Source organism: Fistularia commersonii, chromosome 23 (assembly GCF_037954325.1).
Source record: "Fistularia commersonii isolate RoL2024-O1a breed Wild chromosome 23, RoL_Fcom_v1.0, whole genome shotgun sequence".
Taxonomy (NCBI): domain Eukaryota; kingdom Metazoa; phylum Chordata; class Actinopteri; order Syngnathiformes; family Fistulariidae; genus Fistularia; species Fistularia commersonii.
In genome coordinates, this window is record NC_141306.1 from 6,560,020 (window position 1) to 6,583,412 (window position 23,393).

Sequence of the window (23,393 nt, forward strand, 5' to 3'; positions counted from 1 at the left end):
TGTAAATGTCCAATCTGTCCGATGCCGTTCTGCGTTTCTTCCGCCGCTACGCACCTGCGTCAATCAGCGTACGGCTGACGTAGCACACCACAGCTCAGTGATGGCTGCACCGCCCGATGCGGAGAGTTTGGAGTCTCGTATCAGTAAGTATTTTCATCTTACTGACCTGTGGCAGTGGCGTCCGAAGACCGCGACACCCGTCGAGTGACCGTCCGGGGGTTATTCGACGAGGTGGGCGGCTCGTCACCGCGGCGTCCGTCCAGTTAGCGAGTACTCGGAGCCCGCTGTGACATCCAGGATGCTAATCTAGCTCCCCGGGCTGCCGTGCCAGCCAGCTGTCAAGACCCCGCACTCCGGCATCGCTTAACCCGCAGCGGGTCGATAACGCCGAAAAGTCCGAGCGATAACATCGAGGGTCTCCTTCTGCCAACCACGCGGATGTTGTTATAATGATGCTTAAGCTGTGCGGATCGAAATATCTTGAGCAAATATTGACTCGATGCGACGTGGGAGAGCTAAACAAGCTAACATCTCACCTCGGCACCTGCACGTACGTTTGCTCCCCTTTGCCCAGTGACCTTCCGCGCCTCAGAAGTTAAATAGTTGACAATCAGAGCGCTCACTATCCTCCAGCACGGGAGACGTATCGGTATCACGATGGTGGTCTCAAGATTTTGGACCGGAATTAAAAACTCGTTGGTGTCTGAGCAGACATTTCTCACTGTGCTTTGTTGTCGATCTGCGTGTGAACGTGTGCATGCAAGTATGTCTACATACATGTTTTGTTCACATCTACAATTGAATGTGCATGTTTGTAGTTTACAGGATAGACTGTCCAGAAAGGTTGACTTACAAATAAACTAATTCATCTGCACATACATAAACCATTTGCATATGATCTTTCTTGCAAATTGATTGCTTTGGCTGATTGTTTTCTTCCTTGCTGCTCTGTAAGAGTAATATTCTGTGGTAAGTCAGCTGAGCTTTCAGTGCAACCGAAACTACTGCTTTCGAAGAGTTCAGACTTTGTCTTGTAGGAGGGAAAAGGGCCTTTTCACTTGTCAAAAGATTAGAGCAGTATTAGTGAAGTCTCTCGAATAATGATAGGGTAATTGGAACTATCATTATGCCAAATGTGATTTACTCAAGTAATAAATCTTCACTGTTTATGTGACATTGTGTTTGTTTACATCACAGACAGAGCTACAAATCCTCTCAACAGAGATACAGACTGGAGCAGTATCCATGCCTTCTGTGACCAGCTCAACAATGATCTGGAGGGGTAAGATGAGGCCACAGGGCCATGCCATTATTTAGCTCTTACTGTAATTGTTGTCTGAATGTTCCTCATTTATGATAATTAGTTCTGGAGACAATCCTAGAAGTGAAAGCCTTGTTGAATATAACATTTGGGAAAGTCTTGTCTACTGTAGTGGTAATTTATTCTTATAGCTATGTAGATCATAGTAATGCTTCCGTTTAAAGTGAAAAACAGGGGATGACTGTTATTATATACTTATTACAAGCACTTCAGATAATAAAGTTGATGCTCAGTGTATTGGATCATGACAAGCCTTATGTAATTCACTAATCCGATAGATCGACAGACTTCATGGATTCCCAAACTGGGAAACGATAAGGGCAGCAGCACAAGATACAATAAAAAAAATCCAGAGCACAAGGAACATTTTAGGCATATGGAAGAAGTACTGTACACAATGCTCATTTGACAAGTACATATGATTAATTGTATTGCTTTCTACATACAAATAATTTCATGACATACACCCAAAGTGGATGTTTTACATTATGTATTTGCCAGTGCCAGCATCAGTAATTAAAATGAGGCATATATCTTCAAGGAAATTGGGGTTTGCTACTGCTAAAATCTCTGCACCCTTTTACACAGTTGAATTCCCTGCTTTGCCTCTGACTGCCAGGTACAGTGCAAGATGATACACTAAATGGAGACTTAGTCATGTTTTGTTTCCAGGCCTCAGTTGGCCACTAGACTCTTGGCCCACAAGATTCAGTCTCCGCAAGAGTGGGAAGCAATGCAGGCTTTGCTGGTGAGTCCAGACTTCAGTCACTGTCTTTCAGTCAGACCTGACCATCTCATTTATACTCTTCATTTTACACATTATTTTTCAACGCTAGGTATTGGAGGCATGTATGAAAAACTGCGGGAAAAGGTTTCACAGTGAAGTGGGAAAGTTCCGTTTTCTAAATGAACTTATTAAAGTAGTTTCTCCAAAGGTAAGAAAAAAAAAAAGTTTTTTCTCACTTGAGTCCCAGTAACTTTTACATAAGCCTCAGAAGCAAAAATTTGGTTTCTATTCTGGCCCATTTACCAATCCCGATCAACTTGATTTGACTTCAAACAAGGATTGAATTAATCACTGGGTTTTCAATTCTCACACAGTACTTGGGCTCAAGGTCACCGGAGCCAGTAAAAAAGAAGGTTTTGGAATTGATCTACAGCTGGACTTTAGGGCTGCCAGATGAGGCCAAGATCTCCGATGCTTACCAGATGTTAAAGAAACAAGGTAAAAAGAAATTGTCTGCCTGTTTTAATAAAAACACAACTGTTAACATGTAAAAGTTTTTGAATTCTAAAATGGTAATGATCAGCTCTAAAGAGCAACTTACAGGTTTGTGAACCAAATGAATCCACATAGAAAAGTAAAGTATCAACCATCTTTGTTTCAGAAAAACAAAGATCCATTTGTCTGAGTTGGAGTCTTTTTGTCAGAATTCTACTCTTAGGTTTTTTTATCACAAACCTGCAGCTGATAATCACATTATGATTGACATGGAATTAACATGGAGAAGATGAATTCAAATGTCTGGTTAGATTCGCAAGACACATTCATATTTCAAAACTAAAAGGTTGAGAACAGCAGGGGACTTTTAGCTGCGTTTTCCATTGTTTTTATCTGGGCATCGCTCACTTGCCCTCATGACTAGTTTGCACGTAGCAAAATATCAAGTTATTGGCACTCACTAAGCAGAGAATTGTCTGAAAAGAGCTGTTAAAACACATAATTTGACTGCCCTTTTGGTTGTTGACAAACTTTTTAGACTGTTTTCGTACTCAGAGGACAAATTAATCTTGGACAATGACGTACTTCAAATTCTTTCATCAACACTTAAATCAACACAGTAAGTCTGTCCAGGCCAACAGCTAAATTCACAGTACAGAATTCTTACTGAAATATAAATTAAACTTGACGTTCAAACTATAAACTAAAACAAATGGAAATATGGCTCACATTTGTTCAATCAATGCAGACATCCGTAAGTACTTTGAGTGGCATTACTGGTTGTATTCAGATAAGACTCAACTGTTCATCTGAGCTGACATTCCTTTAAGCATACATTGAATCAATTGGCTAGTACTCACCAAAAACAGACCAGAGTCTCAAAACGACTGACCAGAATTTCTCTCTGGTTAACATGAACGCTATTCTGTTTGTCAGAAATTGCAGCAGAGAAACAGGCCAGAAAATGCAAAATTGGTATTTGGTATTTTCATCCATAGCAGGAGATAAATGAATTGTTGGGAAATCCTGAAATTGATGGTTGTTGTCACAGATGTAGCTGCGATGCCAATTTTCTCCCGCCTTCCTTGTTTGATAATAGGAAGCTGTTACATGGTGACAGACAGAAGTCAGTTGCAGGAGTGAATTGCAGCTGCACAAACACTGTCATGATCACAAATTGAAAACACTGTTGTTCACCTATTACTCACTGGTGTATCAACAGCCTACAGCCATAAATTTTTTAAAGAAGTCTCAAAACAACCACTTATTATTACTGATTTGTGGCTTTGTGTGTTGTAGTCTTTACCTTTTGCTACTTTTACACCTTCCTATAATACTTGCTATAAAATGTCTGTGATAACCTTAACACTCATGTAGGTAAAGCAAAAAAAGGTAATAAATTCTTGTCGAAATCTTTGACAATTAACCATGACCTGGGTAACTGAGAACCTCCACAGAAAAAGTAGTAAACCATTCACCCTCTTTATTGGATCCACTGTATCATCTGGAGTCTCAGTTAAGATGATGGAATTGAAGTGAACGTGATTGAGCGTGTTTGAGACCATCTGAGACACAAAGCCATCTGGATGATGGCTGACTCCTCCTTGAATCTTAGTCTAGTGCAGTAGGCTCATCAAAATGAGGCCAAAGGAGCTAAAATTAAATATGTCCTACCAAAATGCTTTAACTTTGACCTACAATGTAACAAGAATAGCATTTGAATTGTTTGCTTCTCTTCATGAAGTTTAGATCAGAACCTTTAACATTGTGATTGATATTACACATGTGAGAGTGTTTGTATATACATAGTTTATATATCAATGTATTTTATACTTTGGTTAGTATTGCAGATTTCCCCAGTTAAGAAAAATTACTTTTTGATTTTTACTATTTGATTTCCTAGGTTCTATAGTTTTTTTGTTCTCTTCCTTTGTTAGATTTGAAGATTAAGAAACTAAACCAGTGTGTTGAAAGATACATTTTAGGCTTTCTTTTTTAATTTCTCTGACACTGAGCGGTGGATTACACACACTCACACACAGGGCCAACTTCAGAACAGATATTGAAGGCAAGATCACTGCAGAACTAACCTATGTTTTTAAATAAAGCTACCTAAAATGTTTTTCATTTGAGCTGAATCTGGTCTCTCCTTTGTTTGAACTCCAGGTATCATCAAACAAGACCCCGAGCTGCCTCCAGACAAACTACTCACGCTCCCCCCGCCTAGACCCAAAAATGCAATTTTTGAAGATGAAGAAAAGTCAAAAGTAAGTGCATTGTTTCACAGAAAACAAGTGCAGGTAAAAAGGAAAGTTAGTCACTCAGCATGCACAAAGCGGTGATGACTCTTTCAATGCCCATGTTGGCTTTGACAGATGCTGTCTCGCCTGTTGAATAGCTCGCACCCTGAGGACTTAAAGGCTGCCAACAAACTCATTAAGGAAATGGTCCAAGAGGTACACTGTCCCTTTTTATTTCCACTCACTGCTTTTACAGTTTGTACTTTATGTTGTATGACAGGATTACAGTGGGTGTGAGAAGGTAGGTCTGTGTGGGCCCTAGGGGAATGTGTGTCAGTAAGAAAAATTCAGCATTGTCCTTATTCCAGCATTGAAATGGTGCCTTCACTTTTTATACATTTTGTTATTTGTGTGTTTCGATTAGCTGAGTTCACTCTGCTGTCATTCATTGCAGTTGTTTTGTCGATGTGTGTCTGTAAAAAGTCATCTCTTGTTGATTTTTGCAGGATCAGAAGCGAGCAGAGAAGGTGTCGAAGCGCGTGAATGCAATTCAGGAGGTAAAAGAGAGTGTCTCTCTGCTGACTCAGCTCCTGCAGGACTATGATGGTGCCACAGGCAACCAGAGTAACATGGAGCTTTTGCAGGTGAGGAGCGTTGACTCTTAAATCACTCTGTGCTATAAATCCAGCATTACTGCATCGTGTTTTCTGTGTGGGCAGGACCTGTACCAGCGATGTGAAAAAATGAGACCAACACTCTTCAGACTGGCAAGTGACACAGAGGACAATGATGAAGCTCTGGGTCAGCTTTGATTTCATTCATCTTTCAAAATTATGAGGATTGGGGAGGAGAGCTCCCCTCCCACACTTACACAAGCTGTTCTTCTTTTCCTGTGATTCCACAATGTGGTTATGATGTCACTATTGTAGATTTCTATTATCAACCATTTTCCTTCCATAATCACTATTTTAACTTTGATATATCTGTCATGTCTAGATGCCATCATTCTCTTGTCTGTATCCCCCCAGCTGATTCCTAATTATATTGTTCACATTAGATTTTACATGCTATACATTTACATGCTCCAGACATGACGTCTCCTGAAGCAAAACCTAATTATACTTATTCTTCAGAATGTCTTATTTCTTTTGCATATTGACACCTTCAGACATGTACAGGGTTTAAAAGGGGCCTCTGTTTTTTCCCTAATAGGAGAAGGTGGTTGGTGGAGAGTCTCCATGATTAATGGCCATCTTGCCTTTTATGCTTAGAACGGTCATCAGACGTCAATTAAGTAAAATGAAACATTATTTAAAATGTGCATTAATCATTTCACCCTGATAGACCCGCAGTATATTTTTTGCTATTGACATACTCTGTCGAAAGCAGAACGGTTGAAGGCTATTCACAGATAAGCAGATTAAATGGAATTATTTATTTCTAGCTGCAACTGGATGGAGTCAGAAGTAAAATGTTTTTGGCAGCCAAGAAGTTCATCCAAAAATTGATAAAATGCAGGGGGAGTCTGACCTGTCTCAGGTGAAACAGACACTTCAAGGTCCATGTACTCATGTATCTGTTATTCTGCTGTCCAAAACAATGGATTAACTTTTCCTTTGATTAGATGCAGAAGTAATTCATTTTTTCATCATCTTTTCACAGCTGAGATTCTGCAGGCAAATGACAGCCTGACCCATGTGATCAACCTGTACAAACAGCAGGTCAAAGGGGAGGTGATTAACAGCAACAACACATTAAACACCCAGAAACACACAGGTTGGTGAAAAAGATCACACAAACACACAGCTTTAGAATTACCTGAGCCTTAAAGAAGTAGTTTGGAGTAAAGCGTCTTGCGCCTGTGTCTCACAGGAAGAGGGACGGCACTGCTGGATCTGTCAGGACTGGACACATCACCTCAGTCCCCGCCCTCTTTCCCGGAGTTCCCCACCCCGACCGATAGCCTCACCGCCCCTTCGCAGGAAACAGGCATCAGCCTGCTGGATGATGAGCTCATGTCACTCGGTAATTGGATGTCAAAAATGACTTGCTTTGTATTCAGGAACACACACACACACACACACACAGTGACTCTTACTGGTCACTTGTCTGCATTAAAGAAGAAAATTAAAAGAAAACATTTTGGGAAAAAAAGTGCTGAAAAGGACTTGAAGGTCAGTGGTAAAATGTTTAAAGTTGTAAAAAATCAAATTTGGCTCTGAAATGTAAACAAATAAGTAGGTCAAAACTGTAGGCAATACAGAGATTGCTTTTCAAGTTCTGAAGAAGTAATGTCTTGTTGCATTAACTGTATCTTTGCACTTCCGCCAAAACTCTCACAGGTCTAAGTGAAGGAACACACACCTCCAACCCTCTGTCACAGCCAGACGACTCCGCCGCCTGGGACTCCTTCCAGGTGTTGCTGTCAAAAACACCATTTTGTTATATGTATTACTCCAGTCTCAGTGAGACATCATTAAAACTTTTGAAATTGAACACTTTTCTTCTCGTCACCTACTTGAAGTCATCCGAGAGCATCGACGCAGACGTCCCAGCAGCCCCCAGCCTCCTCCTGAGTCCCGACCCACCCTCCGCCTCTCAGCCTGTCCTGGCTGGCTCCGCCCCTGGGAACACAGCCTTGGATGAGCTGGATCTTTTGGGGAAGACTCTGCTGCAGCAGTCCCTCCCTCCAGAGGGCCTGCAGGTCAAATGGTATGCAGAGACACTGTTTTAGGGCAGAGTTGAAATGTGGCCATGACCCTCTCCTTGAGGGAGGGAAGGACCTGACAGATATCTTGGTTGCTGCCTGTTAAAATGAAATTACAAGTAATTCACAGATAGTTTTCAAATTCAGGCAACCAAAAAGACTTGCACTGTTTTGTTAGTAAAAGGCTTTGTGGTTATTTTTCTGTTTTCAGGGACAAGCAGCAGTCTAAGCCGACTTTGCGAGACCTGCAGAACAAGTCTGGTTCCAACATCACCCCAAACCCCATCCCTGCTTTTGCCCCTGACCAGCTGCCCCTCGATCCTGAGCCCAGCTGTGCAGCTACATTGCTGCCAGTGTCCCCAACTCCAGCAGAGACACCTCCTGCTCAGGTCACACTGACTGATGTCTTTGTGCCACTAGAATCTATTAAACCCAGTAAGTGGACAGATTCTGCCGTCGAGTGTGAAGGGCGGTAGGATGGACTGAACTCTTCAGTGTCCGCCTCCCTCTCCCGTCTCTCCGCAGGTAGTCTTCTACCTGTAACTGTGTTTGATGGACACAGCCTGCGGGTTCTTTTCCACTTCGCTCGTGACTCACCTCCGTCTCGCCCTGATGTGCTGGTAGTGATCATCTCCATGCTTTCCTCCGCCCCTGTTCCTGTCACCAACATCACTTTCCAGGTTTCGGCTCAGAAGGTCAGTAAGGAGCTTTCCCCTTCTCCTATGGGACTGGACTGATTGACTGTGAGGTGAATTTCTTTTTCTGTTTTGGTCTATACCTGTAGTCTATGGCAGTGAAGCTGCAGCCCCCATCAGGATCTGATCTCCCAGCATTTAACCCCATCCTCCCTCCAGCAGCTGTCACACAAATCCTGCTGCTGGCAAATCCAAACAAGGTAACTGAAGATCCTTCAACTACTCACTATGGAAACAGTCTGTTTGGGACGGCATTTTGATATAAAGTAGCCACTTAAGGTCGATTTTTGACCTGATTTTTCAACATGTAGAGTATACTCTATAAACAACCCAACATGGAAGACAACAAAACCTAAGTCAGTCTCACTTTGTTCTATGTATAAAGCTTTTATATGGGTACATTAATATGAATATCAATCTCAAACAAAAAGGTAAGGATAAAACTGATTTTCAAGCAAGTTCTGGTGTATCAGATTATACATCAGATTATACTGCCCCTCCCAAGAAAAAACCTCAGGGATATAAATGGAAGTGAAGGAAGATTATTCTCAAGCAAACATCAATATTTTTGAGGCAGTGGTTTCAGGATGTGCTGCCTTGAAATCTACCAGTGAAGCAGATTGAGAGATTGAGGCCCTGCAGTCATTCAGTATTTGACCATGAGCTCAGAGCTGTCTGTTTACACACCTCCCCCCACTGTGTGTTTGTGCTACAGGAGAAAGTGCAGCTGCAGTACAGATTAACCTTCACCATGGGAGAGAAGGAGCACAGTGAGAGCGGCAGTTTAGAACAGCTTCCTCCTCCGGAGACGTGGGGGAATCTATAGCACCGACCACCTGACAGACTCTCTGCGTTCAGCTTCCCCTTACAGACACCTGCACTCTGCATTGACCTGTCCTCCTTTCAATTTGTCTCTTCTTTCTTTGTTTGAACACATTCAGAGAGAGAGCGAGCGAGCGAGCGAGCGTGCGTGTGTGTGTGTGTGTGTGTGTGTGTGTGTGTGTGTGTGTGTGTGTGTGTGTGTGTGTGTGTGTGTGTGTGTGTGTGTGTGTGTGTGTGTGTGTGTGTGTGTGTGTGTGTGTGTGTGTGTGTGTGTGTGTGTGTGTGTGTGTGTGTGTGTGTGTGTGTGTGTGTGTGTGTGTGTGTGTGTGTGTGAGTGAGTGAGTGAGTGAGTGAGAGAATGTGCGTGTGCGCACATGTCTGCTCTGTTATTGATTTCGATGTGTCCAGGTCATGTCTATTGTAAGTGGCTGCCTAAAACAAACCCTGAACTGCTTCCACAAATTTGCTGCAGTTTTGTCTTTTTTTTTTTTTAACTGACCTCAAAGGAGGCGACTTCGAATGTGCATCATCTGCTCATCTGGTGTGCTTGATATTATTTGCCTGGATCCGAGGCACTGTCTGTAAATCATTTTGAGATCCATTAGCTGCATTTAGTATCACCTCTGCATGCTCTGCCAACATGCCTGCAAAATCCACCATAGAGAGAAAAGATGGTTTGTTTGTAAAAAACAAAAAACAAAAATACAAACCAAAATAGTCCTGAATCATTGTTTACTTCATGAGTGAATACCACAAGTTCACATTTAGATTTGCACAGAGAATAATTTTACAATAGTACCTTTTCCATCTGTTAATTCCTGTCTACTGTAACATTAGAGTTGTAACATCTGCCATACGTGCCTATTTTGCAGTTTGAACATGATCTCATTTTCTCATCTGTCTCCCATCATGTTAGCCCTGTGGTTTATCTGGACTTCAATCTGCTTTCAGCTCTTAAATATTGATAACATTGCAGTAGGATATAAGTTACAGTTTCAATTTTGAATACTGAGATGCTAATATTTCTTGAGTTCAAGTGAGTTAGACCTGGCTGCATCTGAGAGGGCACTGTCTGGAACATGTTGGGACTGTTTTCTCGGATCTGCGCTGCATGTCAGCCACGCTCACCTCTTCCTCTCAGCCCCATTCCACTGTACTCCACTCCAACACGACTGCTGTGTAAATACTAATAATGGCAGTTCTATTACGTACATTTGACATGTGCAAGAGCCTAAAACTGGTAAAATGTTTCAAAGGGGTAATAAAACGTTTTTTCTTTGTGACCTTTGGGCCCTCTTGTCAATAATTTCCTCATTATTGTTAGAAGCTAAATTAGAAAAGAAAAATCCCAGTCAATCTTTTATTTTTCCATACTTCTATATATTGTCTGATTTCATTTTCAACATCAACAAAAATCCATGAAACGCAGCATGAGAATATATCAATGTACAAATTAGATTGTATACAAGAGATATTAAACAACATATCAGAAACAAAAAAAAAAAAAACAAAATACTAAAACAAGAAACAAGGCAATGCCAACAATGTTTTCATGTTTCGCAGTGTTCAAATACAAGGTTCTTTATTCACGCTTTTAAATCAGAATATCAAAATAACTGTTAAAAGCAATTTAAATGTAGTTGGTTGAGTGTAATGCGTTACCTGGGAAGTTCAAGGCAGTGAGTGATATTTCTTCAGTGCCGCAGGAACCAAACTCAGCCTCAGCACTAGATTTAGGAGGAATGAGCGCAAAATGATGCATTCATGATTGTGCACGAGATGTCTGAAGGAATGTTTGTTAGCAGTGACAGCCCCACCCCAACCCCACCAAAAACAACGAAAGAACTCATTAATTATTTTTACTGCTTCCCTGCAGACTGCCAGGGAGCTGATGACAATCTGGAATGGCAATGGACAAGATATCGTGTTTAAGAACTGACCTGTCACCTTTCAATCACAGGGCCACATTCATATCTATGAACACTTTCGAGTATTCACAGAACCTTGATCAGGTTTTTGGTGTCGGGCCAGAGAACCTGGAGGGAGCCCAGACCAAGGGGGAGGGGTGGCAGAGTCCACATAGGAAGGCCACAGCCAAACCACGGGAACCTTCTTGTTGTGAGGCGAGAACGCTGACCACTGCACAATGCACGCACGTGCACACAGGAAACGTTTGCACCCTATGGCTGAATGAGGGTGTAAACTTTGGCTGTGATTATTTATTTTTTGAGATCTCGCCTACATTCATCACAGTGAGGACTTCATTCTACAGTGTAGTGTTTTAGCAAAAAACTGTTTGGATTCTCCACAGTTGTGGGAGAAAATAAAAAAAAATCCAAGTAGAGGCAGCATTGGGTATGATGTCATACGTCAAAGAATAAAACACAATCCAACATCCGCCATGAGGTGTGTCTGTAGCAGGACGACAATGAACCCAATCTTTCCCTTCCCATTTTCTCAAACATCTTACTGCTTAACTGCATTTTGCCTAAAGTATTTTGCGTGGGAGGTTTTAAAACATAGTGTTACCGATTTAAAACCTTGCTTCGCTGTCAAATCTTTGCACGTCCCTATCGATTTGTAATAACTTGCTATAAGTGAAACAATAGAAACAGTTACTGAAAAGGAAGTTGGAGGAAGAAATGGCAAAACTGACTCAGACGATAGCTTCCAAAGAACCAGGCCATCGTCCAAGCTTAAACCTCACTGCTTTACCAGCAGTGCAGCCACCTGAACTGACCATCCGCAGAGAGTTTAGGATTAATGGCCAAATTGGAGAACGAGGCCAAAAAGACAAGCTTTCATACTCAAACTTGATTCATCAAATTGAAATAGGACTGAAAAGAAATCACATTGAAGCTGAAATTATTGAAGCTGTTGTCCGAGCCATCAGTGCGGGTTTGAGCCTACGTGACATGTTAGAGATCAAAACAGACCTCACACTCCAACAACTTCGCACCATCCTGAGGGACATTACAAGGACAGTTCGACTGATCTTTATCATCGTCTGATAAATATCACTCAAGAAAGTAATGAGTCCCCACAGAATTTTCCGTTCAGGGCGATAGAGCTGAAGGAGAGACTTCTAGCCTCATCCAAAGAGCCAGGTACAGATGAAAAGTATAGTGCTGAACTAATACAGAAAAAGTTCTTGCGAGCTGATAGCACAGGCTTAATCAGTGACAGTGTGAAGTATCAAATAAAAAGTTGTCTGGATGATCCATCTATCACTGATGATTTTCTGATATCTAAGACTAATGAAGCAGCAAGCTTTGAGGGGGCGAGACAACAGAAATTTAAGAAGAACAGCAGAGAACCAAGGGTGAGAGAGGTCAAGGTAGAGCCACAGCCAGTCCATGAAACAATAATTGGTGCGGTAGGTGGACAGGAACAACATGCTCCACCTAAACAAAGACTAAAGCAATTAAAACTACTCACAGTCAATTACACGCCATCCTGTGGTGGAATGTGGTAACTACATGCTCACTAACAGTCTGAGGAGCAAGTTACTAATTCAAGATATAAAACAAATTAAATACCAAAAAAAAGGGAGGAGGATGTGCAAACTGCTGTTTGCAGCTGCCATTATAAACTGAACCAGCAGAGGTCTCTCTGGTCTACCCTCCACACAATGCCCTAAATTCGAGTCCACAGCACACCAGATGTACTAACCCTGCAGGGATGTTTGGCTGCCTTAGTCTAATCTGTATACTGCGTGAGTATGGATTGCCTTCTTTGCTGTCGCAGAGACTGGCCGCCAGGCGGAGACACACCGATACACTGTGGATTCACCAATCAGATCAACGGCAACTACAGAGGTGGGTTATTCATAACTGTTCCACAATAAAAACAATTCTACATCAACTCAACCTTTTCTCCCCTTCGACCATACACCGTCAGCATCAAACTGACTCCAGATACTCTGACTCACAGAAACTGCCATTAAATGTGCTCTTTCAGCCCCTCTCCAGCTCCATACAGTCCCTTTATGTCCTTACAGTATTTAACTGCATTTGTTCAAAAACATTTTCATCAGGCAAATGAACTGATCTTGTTTCTGACAAAAAGGCAATTCGAGTTCAGCAGGAACTGAAGATAAGACTTCTAGCATCATTTGTGTGAGAAGGAGAAAGCAGGAATAAACTAGTTTTGGCCGGATGGACAAAGAAATGGCAGAGGATTCAAGGTGTATGTGAGATGGTGGTGGGGTGACCTGTTAGCTCAGGACAGCACGGGGCAGAGAGAATAAATAAATAGTTTCAGGGAAGTATTTGTCATGAATTTACTTTTTAAAAAGTGTTGCCTGGAACCTCCGTATCTCCAGGGAAGGGGGGGGGGGGGGGGTCTCTAAGTCACCCCAAGACAGGGAGTTGTATAGGACTTCTATATATTCAAGGCCTCCAACATTCAAATAAATATATTTAAAAATAGCATTCAAAACAATATGAAAAATTTTCCCAAGCAAGTGAAAGGCTAATAGGTTTTGCCTGAATATAAAAAGAAGGTAAATAGTGGCGCGCCAGGTGCTGCTTCCTTGGTTTGACAATGATTCACGCGACCGGCTGTAGAGCGGGAAAGAGGAAGAATAAAAATGAAACTAAGATGTCAAGGAGGTTATGTAAGTCAGGAGGAGATGGCACTTCATGTGTTGTGTATAATATTTTGCCGGTGGTTAAAGTGCAGCAGACGTTGCTATAGACAAGCAGAGAGCGCTTCGTACACAACGTATAAATATAAGTGCCTCCATGATGTCAACGCAAATCACAACTTGAGCAGGGGATGAACTGAACGTCTCACCACTTTTTTTTTTTTTCCCACATCCTTTTGTACAACTTCTGCTTCTTCCTGCAGCCACAGCACACCGGGCTGACATGAACTGAGGGTTGATGGCAACTACAAGAGCGAACCTCAGAGAACACGCTCGAGTCTCAGAACTCGTCGTCGGAGCTGAGCAGCAGGGTCTTCTCGTTGTCCCCACGGGCGCTGAGGTTGCTGTGGCTACGGGACAGCGGTGGGCCGCCGCCGCGCTCCAGCGTGGACTGCTGGGTGTACTGCTGATACGCTGGGGAGAAATTATGGATGGCATCCTGGACCATGTCTCCTGGATTCATGGTCTCCTTCAGGCTGCTGGAGATGCTCTTCATTGGGGCACAGTGGCCTGGGGGTGGGGGCAGAAATGTAAAATATCAATAAAGAGACTTTGAGTGGGATGACCCCGGGAGGGAGCGATGACAGAGGCAGATGAATGATGAAAAAGCCCCGCTCTCATTTATCGTGTGATCCTGGAGGGGCTGCTGACCTACTTCACTTTATGGTCCTAAAAAGTAAATGATTGTTTTCAATCTGGAATAAAGGGTGATCCAATCCTGATGCAAGTTGATTGAGGTAAGTACTTTATTTACTTGTGAATTGTTTATTTTCAACAAATGCTAAACTGAATTTTCCCTTCAATTTTTGCCTCTCGTTTCTCTCACAGGACACAACAAGAAAGCAAACCACAATTGATTTGAAACAGATGAAGTGAGATCATGCTGAACTGAAAGTTGAAGTTCCACGACGGTTTAAGGCGGAGGTGTTCAGCCACGATGGGACACAGGGCGCGAAATAAAAAGACGGTGATGGAGACAAATATGGAAAAACAGTGCCAGACATTCACAGCTTGTGTCAGTACCTACCGTACTGTCCATAGATAGGAAATGAGCCTTTCAGTGCAGCAGAGAGAGGGAGGGGAAAAGGAGGACAGTGAAGACAAGAAGGCCAGGGAAAAGAGGAAGGAACAGAAAATAGTAATTATTCGGAAAATTGAGAGACAGAGTGACAAACGGTAAATAAGGAAAGAGGGTGGGACACGAACGGTCAGGCAGAATTTTCTCTTATACTTTCAGAACGCAGATGATAAACAGCAAGGCAAACCTATAAGCTCAATATTTAGGCATCATTTGAGTTTCCGACCTGCACCGCTCACTTAAACACCCCATAACAGACAATTCTCTTACCATAGCAGTCCAGTCGCTTGTCCATGTAGACCTTATACGTAAAAGCGTGGCGCAGGGCAATTGAGGCAAAGAACATCTCAACACATATAATGAAGTTCTGGTAACCGGCAGCAACTGTTCCCTCGCCCACGGAAAAGTCGGCGGAGGTTATTTGAGGAATGGCTCCACACTTCTCCAGGATGGCCAGCAGCATCCCTGAGTGACCAGCCCGGGAGAGGAAAAAAAATGAAAAACCAAATAGCAGGGGGAATTTCACGTCAAAACACGAGGTGAAGAAGGCCATGATTCACTAAATGAAATAACACTTAATGCAACTTATCATTTGCCCACACACACACACACACACGCATGCACACGCACACACTTCAGCTCCAAATACACACAGGCGTGCATTATTGAGAGCAAATCCAGCCTCACTTAAGTAGAAAGCAGCGAGTTTGAGGCGAAAACAGTTTGACTTCGTGTGAAACAGTGCAAAAGTAATGAGCCAATTGATCGAAACATAAATTAGCAACGAGTTGAACAATGTCTTATCCAACTAAAGGAAAAAAAAAAGCACTTTAGTATACACATGATCTAATTTCTAGTAGAACAATAGATGACACACATGCAAATTTATATAGAAAGATGTGACATGAATTTAACTGAACGTCAGAATCAGTCAGACTACGTGGTCTCTACCTTGCCAGAAGGACAGGAAGATGACCGACTTCACCATGAAGAACTTGAGCACAGGGCTGTAGGGGATGAGCAGTTCTCGCGTGGCGAAGTAGAAAAGAAAGAGGGCGTAGAGTGACAGGCTGACGGAGATGTTGTAGATGATGGTCACGTAGAGGTAACCGCTGGCAACACTGCAGGGATAAACACACAGGGAACACTTTGGATGAGCATTAAATGCACAACAGTTATTCATCTCATCTTTTGCAAAATGGTGACGCTGACACAGAACAAGAAACAGCGATTCTTTCTCATTAACAGAGTACTAAGAGGAAGCGTTGGCTTCCGGAAACCGCCCTGGCCAGTAAACATACTGTCAGTGTCAATGACAAAGCGTAAACAAAGTCGGCTAAGAATAAGCGCAGACATTACTTGAAATCTCCATCTCTGTACTTCCCGAAGGCCTGAAGGATAACAGTGATCACGGCCATCAGGGGCTTCACCACGCAGAACTGGAGAGTGGCCTGAGACAGAAGGAGCCGAAAGGTAAACACAGAGGCAATTCTAAAGCAATTGTCTACTAAATGCAGTGATGTTCACTCAAAGCTTTACATCGCAAGTCGCAGATGATCCGGAAAGGGTCAGACAAAACTGCCTGAAAACAATTAGAATGTAGTCTGCGGTTGACATCATAAAACATGGATGTTAGAGCAGACTCTTCCAGAGGTAGTAAAATCCAGTGTGTGATTTGTACCTGTTTGCAAAATCTGAGGAAACCAATGGAGTAGGTTTTTCCCCACAGGCAGCAGGTCCCATAGACACAGCTCGACCTTGATGGAAGCACAGGAGAGACATTGGAGAGACTGGAGAGACATTGTTACCACCAGAAGGAGAAGCTGGATGGAGGGCTAATATCAACATTTAGGGATGTGAAAGTTAGTCAGGGTTTCAATTGGAAAACTGAGGGACACCGTTCTTCCTTCAAAATTGTTTACCGGGGAATCAAATATTTGATGTGATTTCCCAAAATGTTTCAACTTTTAGGTGTAAATATTAACTTTCACTGCCCTGCGGATCCAATACGATGAACATTAGACAGATTCTCTGAAAAGTCAGCCGCTGGAGAAGGTGATTTATCTCGGTCCTCACCAGTCAGCCTCGGCTGAGAGCTGACTCAGACTTACTCGATAGGTTTCCCTCTGATTTCAGCCATGATGGCGCTCTCTCCTCCCAGGTACTCGTAACACAGACTCAGGAAGTTGTAGATGACGAAGGCTGAGGAAAAACAGAAGAAACTCCAAATGAAACAGATCACTGAATAAGCCAGTGAGACAGCTGGTGTAATTCTTTATGCTTTATATCTGTATACAACTTTCACAAGCATGTGTGTGTGTGTGTGTGTAGGTGCAAATGCATTGTAAAGTATGACATTGTGTCTGTATGAGCACCAGCAGCCAACTAGAGTGCGTCTGTCACTACATAACCCAATCAGTAGTTTATTGATCAACTACCACAAGTCAATGAGCAAGAATCCAGAATGTGAAGATTCAAAATAGTCACAATTTTGATGCTCTAAATCAATCAGAATCAGGAAAAACAGTTTTATCTCCCTCAAACGGGTGTGTCGCAGTGATACAATAAGATTATAATATTAATCAATCAAAAATCATTGGAGTCATAGCCACCTAATGACTCCTGAGGTCATGTGACTGCTGATTTAATTTTTAAATGGATTCATGCAGAAGTGGATCCACTGCTGAAGGGCAAGCTTACAATTTATGCTGTCACAAGTGAGCTGCCTTTTATAGGTCTTCTCAAGGATTCGCTGGATTTCATGCAGTTGCTAGGAAACAGGTTTTCCTCTCTCCTGCAATCTCCCACAGGTCGAGGAGACATGAGAACAAAGATGGCAACCTTTGAAATGAAGACACTCTAAAGGCCATCCCCTCCCTCCCCCCCGGGGTGTTACTCACAGCCATTTACACACACTTTCTTCTGTAAAGAGCCCAAGGCATCATGGGAACTCAGAACGCTCACAAATTATGGCAGTGATTATTGGCCTCTAATCCAGCACAAGCATGTGCCTCATATTCTGTTGAAGCAGCTCAGGGCTCACCTTCATAACAGTCTCGAACTGTGTCAAAGTAAACATAGTACTCCTCATTGGTGAAGAAGAGGAGGCTGAGCCAGGAGTCGAAGGCGTAGATGGGAACGATGAAGAGGATCCTCACTATGTGTCTCTGCTCATTGGGGGAGCTGTAGTAACGCAGGTGCATGTAAATCTGGGGAAAAACAGATATGGGGAGACAGAGAGATCGTAAACATTCACCGTGGCTTTGCGGGCGACAGGGCTTTCAGAGGACAACAGTTGAACAAGATGAAAAAGAGGGAGAGATCGAGCTAGAGAGAGATAGAAGTGCAGCGCCTCAAACTGCAGTGTTTCTACATCATAGCTCATCATCATAAAGCCTGTATTGATTCGAACATTTATTTTCTTCTACTTTAGTCCTGCTGCACAATGGCTTCCGGCGGGTCCAGAATAGTTTCAGTTGATTCAAATTACCGTATGACAGTCAAATTATCGCGAGTCACTGAAACGACTGGAAAATAGCCGAAAGATCGAGACTGGATGTGATTTCAACATTTTTCGTTTCATTTGCCTCTCTGATGTTCAATAGGTTTCGGTGATACAGTTCCTTTTGATGGATCGGATCTGGTCAACGTTTAGATTTATCATGTTTTATCAAAAGGGCCATGTAAGACAAATCCGCCATTTTTTTTTTCCAAAACAACTCGTAAAAAAGTGTTTAGTTTCTGAGAGCGACATCTGCTGGACACGAGAAAAACCTTGTTAAACCCCCTGAGACACTGTCACTCCAAGGTGGATCTGATCCCACTTTTATCTGGTACCAAAGGCTTTGCAATAAGGATGAGTGGGTGACTGTTCATGAGAGCGGGCGTGGCCAGGTGGCAGACTGATGTTCACTATGAAATGCATCGCACCTTGATAGACAGATCTTTGCTAGCACACAAGAAAGTACAATCAAGTTATTTGGACAGGATGGAGGCGGAAAAGTGAAATGGCTGTAACTCCAGCCAGGTGGAGGATTCAAATTCTAATCCAATTCCTTTTCGGTCAGTGAGCCACCCCTCGCCACTGCTGTAATTTCTGACTTGGATTATTAATATTAAATAGATATGATTGTTACTACAAGATATAAAATGCCTGCAGAACTTTTGTGTAAATCAAAAAGTTAAATAAAACTCTCAAAGCCAGGAGAAATAAAGGCTATAAAGTCTCCTAGAGAAGCCTAAATGCCCATCTTGTGTAAAAACAAAAGAGCTCTATAGACTGATTTTCACAAATTTGCAGATCAAAATAGGAGATACTGAGTATCCTGTTGGGCGGAAAAGCTCAAAACTCAGGGGATCAATGGATTAACTGAAACTAATTCCCACCCCATGAAAGCTGATTTCACTGTAGGATATGATGTTGTCGTAGATAACCGATGCCATGCTTTTGTCCTACAGAAGGTAGAACATGGCAGGCCGGTGTCATAGGCAACAATGTTTACTTTACCGGTTCCATCCTGATTCTACACACTCTGACCAATCAGCTTTCCTGAACTCCAAACAGACAGACACCTTTGGTGAAATAACACTGGAAAGACCGCACTTCCCTCACTGACCTTATTACATCCTAACACCTGGAGGGAGAGAGACAAACAGACACACTTCTGCATCCCTGCTGTGATGCTGCTGCCGTGGAGCCCAGAGAATTGGTTACCGCTCCTCCATTAACCCTTTCTGTGAAAGGAAGGAGGCCTCACATCCCAATTACAATATTCCTTCATGCTATTAAAACAAAAAAAAAGTCTCCCTGCATTCAGTCGAATCACAGGTCAAGTCCTCCAACACAATTTTTAACGTGAATGAAAACAAGATTCAAAATTTGAAAAGGTTTTTATACCTGTCAAGATTTTTGTCTTTTTCAAATGCTAAGTTTCAGCACTTGCTCTGACGTGGACAGAATAGAGGACTTCAAACACACGAGGAGGAAAGTCAGCACTTCAGGGAAACCGTAAAAAAACAAAAAACAAATGTCTGTGCCACAGTGGGAATTAGAAAACACTCACTCATACATTTCTGAACGTGAAAACTGGTGACACAGAACACCTCCATTCTTCAGAGATTTGGAATGACACCAAAACGCCAACATGAAAATGGAAAAACAGTGTGTGTCCTGTTTTGCTTTCATCAAATTATCCGCCCTCTCTCAGTGCATCTGACTCTCAGCCATGCTAGAAGTCTTCAGTCTCACTTGTCTTCAGTTTGATTCTGGCTGGAAACACGTGATGAAGTTCTTTGCTTCTCTCAGCGCTATTGTTTAATCTGCCGACTGTCAGTTGACAGCCACACCATAGTGTGGGAAACACAGTACAAAGGGTTTGTTTGCCGATCAAATAACAGCACAGATCGGAGCAGCTGAGCCATTCTAAATAGATGTTTAGGACATATTTAACCATCAAATTGATAATCACAGACAATGCACACGCTGTTGTAAGACAAAGTGACCTTAGTCGGTAAAAGTTGAAATTGAATATCGTAGCAGAGAGTCTGGCAGGACCATTCTTACCTGCTGACAGGTGATCAGCAACGCCGTCCACACAAAAAACCCTGATATAGTTTGAGCGGTGGAGGTCATGAGGAAAATTGGTTGTTCTGACGTGAACACTTCTGCTGCCCAGGAAGCGTTGGAGCTCTGAGGGGCCATGGTGGCAGGGGCCCTGGAGGCTGGGCCGACAGCAGACACGTTCCTCACCCTCTCTGACAGGGGTATATCTCGTCGCCACAGTTGAGACATCTGATTGAGACAGTGGAGAGTGTTCAGCCTCAACCATTGCAACACAGGGATTGTGAAAGCAGTCAACTGAGGACAGGATGAAGGCAAATGGGCCACAAATCATGTTGGATATGAACACATTCTTCCCTAAATCATCACCAGTGGAAATACTGCAGGGTCTTCACACAAAGATGTAAAGCACTAAAATAAATTACCTTAAAATACACACAAAGCGTGGAAAGTTATATATAGCTGTTTTTGTTGAACAAAAAAAAAAAAATCCTGTCAATGCTTCCTCCACACAATTATGAAAATAATGAGAATTGACCTCAGTGTCCCAGGAGTGCCACTCTTCCTGATCCTTCTCTGATATCTCAGATATCTCCTTTCTGAAGACGTTATTATCCTTGACTCTCAATAGTTACATCAGGAAAGGAGAAATTTCAAGGTTTATGGCCCATGTGGTTCTTGTGCCATTAAATTCAGCATTTTATAATGACTGACACGATGAGCAGGTGGAGGCTGTTTCTGACGCAGACCCTTCTGCTGTTCAGCAGCGTTTATCACATTATCAGCCTGATAAAGTTCCGTCACCTAATTTCAGTGACCGTCACAACCATGGGGGTGTGGCTGCAATGCTTTCACTTCCTCAAATATGTCAGCATGGTTTCGTGGGACAATTTAATCGCTCAGAAGGAAAACTAATTTCAAAGTGACTTTCATCCTCCTCTGTCCACCTGATATAGCAGGTGGGTCTTTAACATCGGCAGGATGAGTCACACTGCCTCCATTAGCCTGGATCAGCTCTTAAAGCAGTACGCTGGGACACACATAAGACACACCTTCAAACTGAAAAAAAATTACAGCAGTGTTGACACAGAATATCTGATTCAAGAAACTTTCAGCTGGAAGTACAAGCTCCACGTGATTTTTTTAAACTATCAGAATTACGTTTTTCACATTTTTTCTTGGCTCAATTAAGCTGGTACTTTAGATCCAACCAAATATTTGAATCTTCCATTATAAATGAAACACTATTAGTCAGACAAATAGCTTCCCTGCAGTATTCACTGTTGTCTACACTGATGCCACAATGGGTCCAGATACAAGACACTGCAGTCTTTGGAGGTTCAAGCTTAGGAGCAGGCTGGTGCTTGTTTTTAGGTCTCCAACACAGCCATCTTTACCACGGATCCCTGTTGGCTTGACTGGGATAATAAACATAACTAATCTTGAAAAAATATTTTATGAGTGCATGAAAGGAGCATGTCAGGGACTGTGTAAACTGATCTGTTGCTCAAGTTAATTAAATGTGATCAGTGGACGATGCGGCTTCCAATACATTTCAGTTCATTGCTAAAAATGAAACATCCACTCATTCAGGAAGAAAAAGCATCTGTAACACTAAACAGATAAAGGTGTTTTAAAATGCCTGATCTTAAAACCAAAAAGCAAATGCGAAGACAATGCGAAGATCCCTTTCACCAAACTAATTCTGAACCCCTCCCCTTGCTGCTACATTAAAAACAGACAACAGATAAAGTTGATTTTACATAACTGATAACTGTTTAGTTCAGGGTGATCAAGTCAAGCCCGTTCAAGATCCACAAATCTGACAATATGGGTCACAGTTGACTCATTTGAAGACTTGAGTTTGCATGAAAAGGAAACAACACAAAAGAAGAAAATATTCTGGACTTCGGTAAATAGAATAATCCTAAGAGTAAAACCTGCATGTATGATAGCAAGTCCAGGTTGCTATTTTGTCTTGTGTGAACTGAATGCATTCCCAGGAGAAAATCAGGTAAACTCCACTTAGTGTTTGGGAACCGCACAAGGCAAAGTGCATGGGAACTGATACAAGCAAAGGCCTTGATGAACGAGGCTCAAACACCTGCGGGATCATGAAACAAATAGTCTGAAAGTGGATTATTCTGACGATGTATTTTAACTCCGTAAATACAGGCTGCATTTATATTAAAAATAAAAATCATAAAAACGAACCCCAAACTGACACACAAAATGAGTTTTGGGGGATGCTGGCTTCACAACAAGCATAATTAAACCTCGCTCGATTAGGAAGACACAGGACGAAACGGCCTCTAAAACTCAACTTTAACACGCGCGCGCGCGCGCGCGCGCACACACACACACACACACACACACACACACACACACACACACACACACACACACACACACACACACACACACACACACACACACACACACACACACACACACACACACACACACACACACACACACACCTGCGGCTACGTTATCGTTAATAACCGATTGTTTATCCTGACTAGGTGTTGTGAAACACGAGTAACGGGGGGAACCCAGAGGGAAGACGAGCCGCTCGATTGTAACCGAACCCGGTGTCTTACCTTTGCGATGTTTGACGCGCAGCACAGGTGTGAAGCCAGGTGTGGATTTAGCTCATCGTGTCGGGTCCACTTGGCTCCACGGAATACGAGCGGACAGACGTGGTTGTCGGGAAGAGAGGCGGAAACATCTGCGATCACTCACCCATCGCCGGAAACCCGGAAACGTCCGTTTACGCAGCGCAGCAAGAGTCGGAAACTGAGGCTGATGTACCGATCGATGCTAGCTAACGTTAGCCTGTTTTTCTCGCAATTAAGTGGAAACCTGGCCAAAAGAACGACTCCGTCAAAAAAAGTCTCAAATTACACATTCAACTACGATATCAAAAATCAAATAAAACACTTATCAGCGCCCCGTCGTCAATGAAAATCAGAGGAAGCGGAGACCCGTTATCTGTTTCCATCACTAGCGGTAGCTCACCGAGCCCACAGCTGCTGCCAACAAAGACTCCGCCGGCACCGCATGCGCAGTGAGGTGACAGGGACACCTTGTGAACGGG

The 23,393-nt window shown here is 42.7% G+C and overlaps 2 protein-coding genes across 3 annotated transcripts; one reads left to right on the forward strand and one right to left on the reverse strand.

The window, feature by feature from the left end:
* Window positions 1-3: 3 nt before the first annotated feature.
* Window positions 4-12,922, forward strand: LOC147220811 (ADP-ribosylation factor-binding protein GGA1-like). Its single transcript, XM_086170453.1, has 17 exons — window positions 4-143; window positions 1,198-1,282; window positions 1,994-2,069; window positions 2,158-2,256; window positions 2,423-2,546; window positions 4,710-4,810; window positions 4,919-4,999; window positions 5,290-5,427; window positions 5,503-5,584; window positions 6,446-6,559; window positions 6,656-6,808; window positions 7,126-7,199; window positions 7,308-7,495; window positions 7,702-7,925; window positions 8,016-8,185; window positions 8,275-8,385; window positions 8,901-12,922. Exons 1-17 carry the CDS (start codon window positions 101-103, stop codon window positions 9,009-9,011), a joined length of 1,974 nt encoding a protein of 657 aa, XP_086026579.1. The 5' UTR covers window positions 4-100; the 3' UTR covers window positions 9,012-12,922.
* Window positions 9,723-23,319, reverse strand: LOC147220812 (transmembrane protein 184B-like). Of its 2 annotated transcripts, XM_086170454.1 has the most exons (10): window positions 22,897-23,319; window positions 20,297-20,524; window positions 17,777-17,942; window positions 16,845-16,935; window positions 16,415-16,490; window positions 16,093-16,184; window positions 15,685-15,854; window positions 15,004-15,198; window positions 14,683-14,709; window positions 9,723-14,165 (listed from the first exon to the last, which is right to left on the reverse strand). In XM_086170454.1, the coding sequence occupies exons 2-10, from the start codon at window positions 20,522-20,524 to the stop codon at window positions 13,936-13,938; spliced, it is 1,275 nt and encodes a 424-aa protein (XP_086026580.1). In that variant the 5' UTR covers window positions 22,897-23,319; the 3' UTR covers window positions 9,723-13,935. The 2 variants fall into 2 exon arrangements, with proteins under 2 accessions (XP_086026580.1, XP_086026581.1); XM_086170455.1 differs by lacking the exon at window positions 14,683-14,709.
* Window positions 23,320-23,393: the final 74 nt, after the last annotated feature.